This window comes from Nuphar pumila, chromosome 3, assembly GCF_984573655.1.
Source record: "Nuphar pumila chromosome 3, dmNupPumi1.hap1.1, whole genome shotgun sequence".
Classification (NCBI taxonomy): domain Eukaryota; kingdom Viridiplantae; phylum Streptophyta; class Magnoliopsida; order Nymphaeales; family Nymphaeaceae; genus Nuphar; species Nuphar pumila.
In genome coordinates, this window is record NC_143251.1 from 6,565,406 (window position 1) to 6,566,290 (window position 885).

General features: G+C 51.0%; 1 protein-coding gene across 1 annotated transcript; it reads left to right on the forward strand.

Annotated features, from left to right (window-relative positions):
- The first annotated feature begins 263 nt into the window (after positions 1–263).
- LOC149841775 (RING-H2 finger protein ATL56-like) lies at positions 264–674 on the forward strand. Its single transcript, XM_089998520.1, has one exon. The coding sequence runs from the start codon at positions 264–266 to the stop codon at positions 672–674; it is 411 nt and encodes a 136-aa protein (XP_089854646.1).
- Positions 675–885: the final 211 nt, after the last annotated feature.

The following is an 885-nucleotide window of genomic DNA, read 5'->3' on the forward strand; positions in this document are numbered from 1 at the left end:
ATCATATCTCAATCAAAATCTGGCCCTCTTCTTACAATCTATGGGCTGATTTCCTAGACCCACCGACTCGGTAAGGGGCCGCTGAAACAGCTTTAGAGGGGTTTAAGGATTTTCTTGTGTTCCTCCTCCCTTCATCCTCTCTCTCTTTCTCAGACAAAACCTCACAGGATAAGATTCAGAAAATGTCTCTCCCCCACTGCCCTTCTTTTTCTTCTGCTCACCCTTCTCTCCTGCATCTGCAGAGCCACGGTCTACACCCTGCAATGGCCAAACCGCATCGCCTTCTCACCCTCTTCCTCCACATACTGATCATGGTGGTCGTCTTCTCCGTGGGGATCCTCTTCCTCGCCATCGCCATCGTGTTTCTCATCCACCTCTTCCTTATCCGTTGGACTTTCAGGTCCCCGATGGACGAAGACTACCCATCCTTCGCCTCTCGCTCCTCTTCCTCTTGTGGGTTGTCGAGATTCGACCTCCAGAGGCTTCCTTGCTTCGATTACGGAAGTGGGTGTCCCTCGGATTGCGCCGTTTGCTTGGAGGCGTTCCAGGGTGGGGATAGATGCCGCTCGCTTCCGCTTTGCAAGCACAGTTTCCACGCCCACTGTGTCGATGCTTGGCTCGCCAGGGCGCCGGGCTGTCCGATCTGCCGGACGGCCGTTCGCCCGTCCTGTTGATGGAATTGCGCGTATCCGGCGAGAGCTGCTGAGATCCGATCTGTAGCTATGTGTAAATTGTGTATCTTAGACTGCAAGTTTCTCCCAATTGTGGGTTTTGTTAATATGTATAGAAGGTTACCATTTTGAGCCCTTTTCTTTATCGTGGTCATAGTTTTTTTGCTAATCATATGCAAGTTAGTTGTGGAAAATTGTTGACTATGGAAAGGTG

Coding starts and splice junctions, on each gene's coding strand:
- LOC149841775 (XM_089998520.1), top strand. CDS start 264: ATGGCCAAACCGCATCGCCTTCTCACCCTCTTCCTCCACATACTGATC.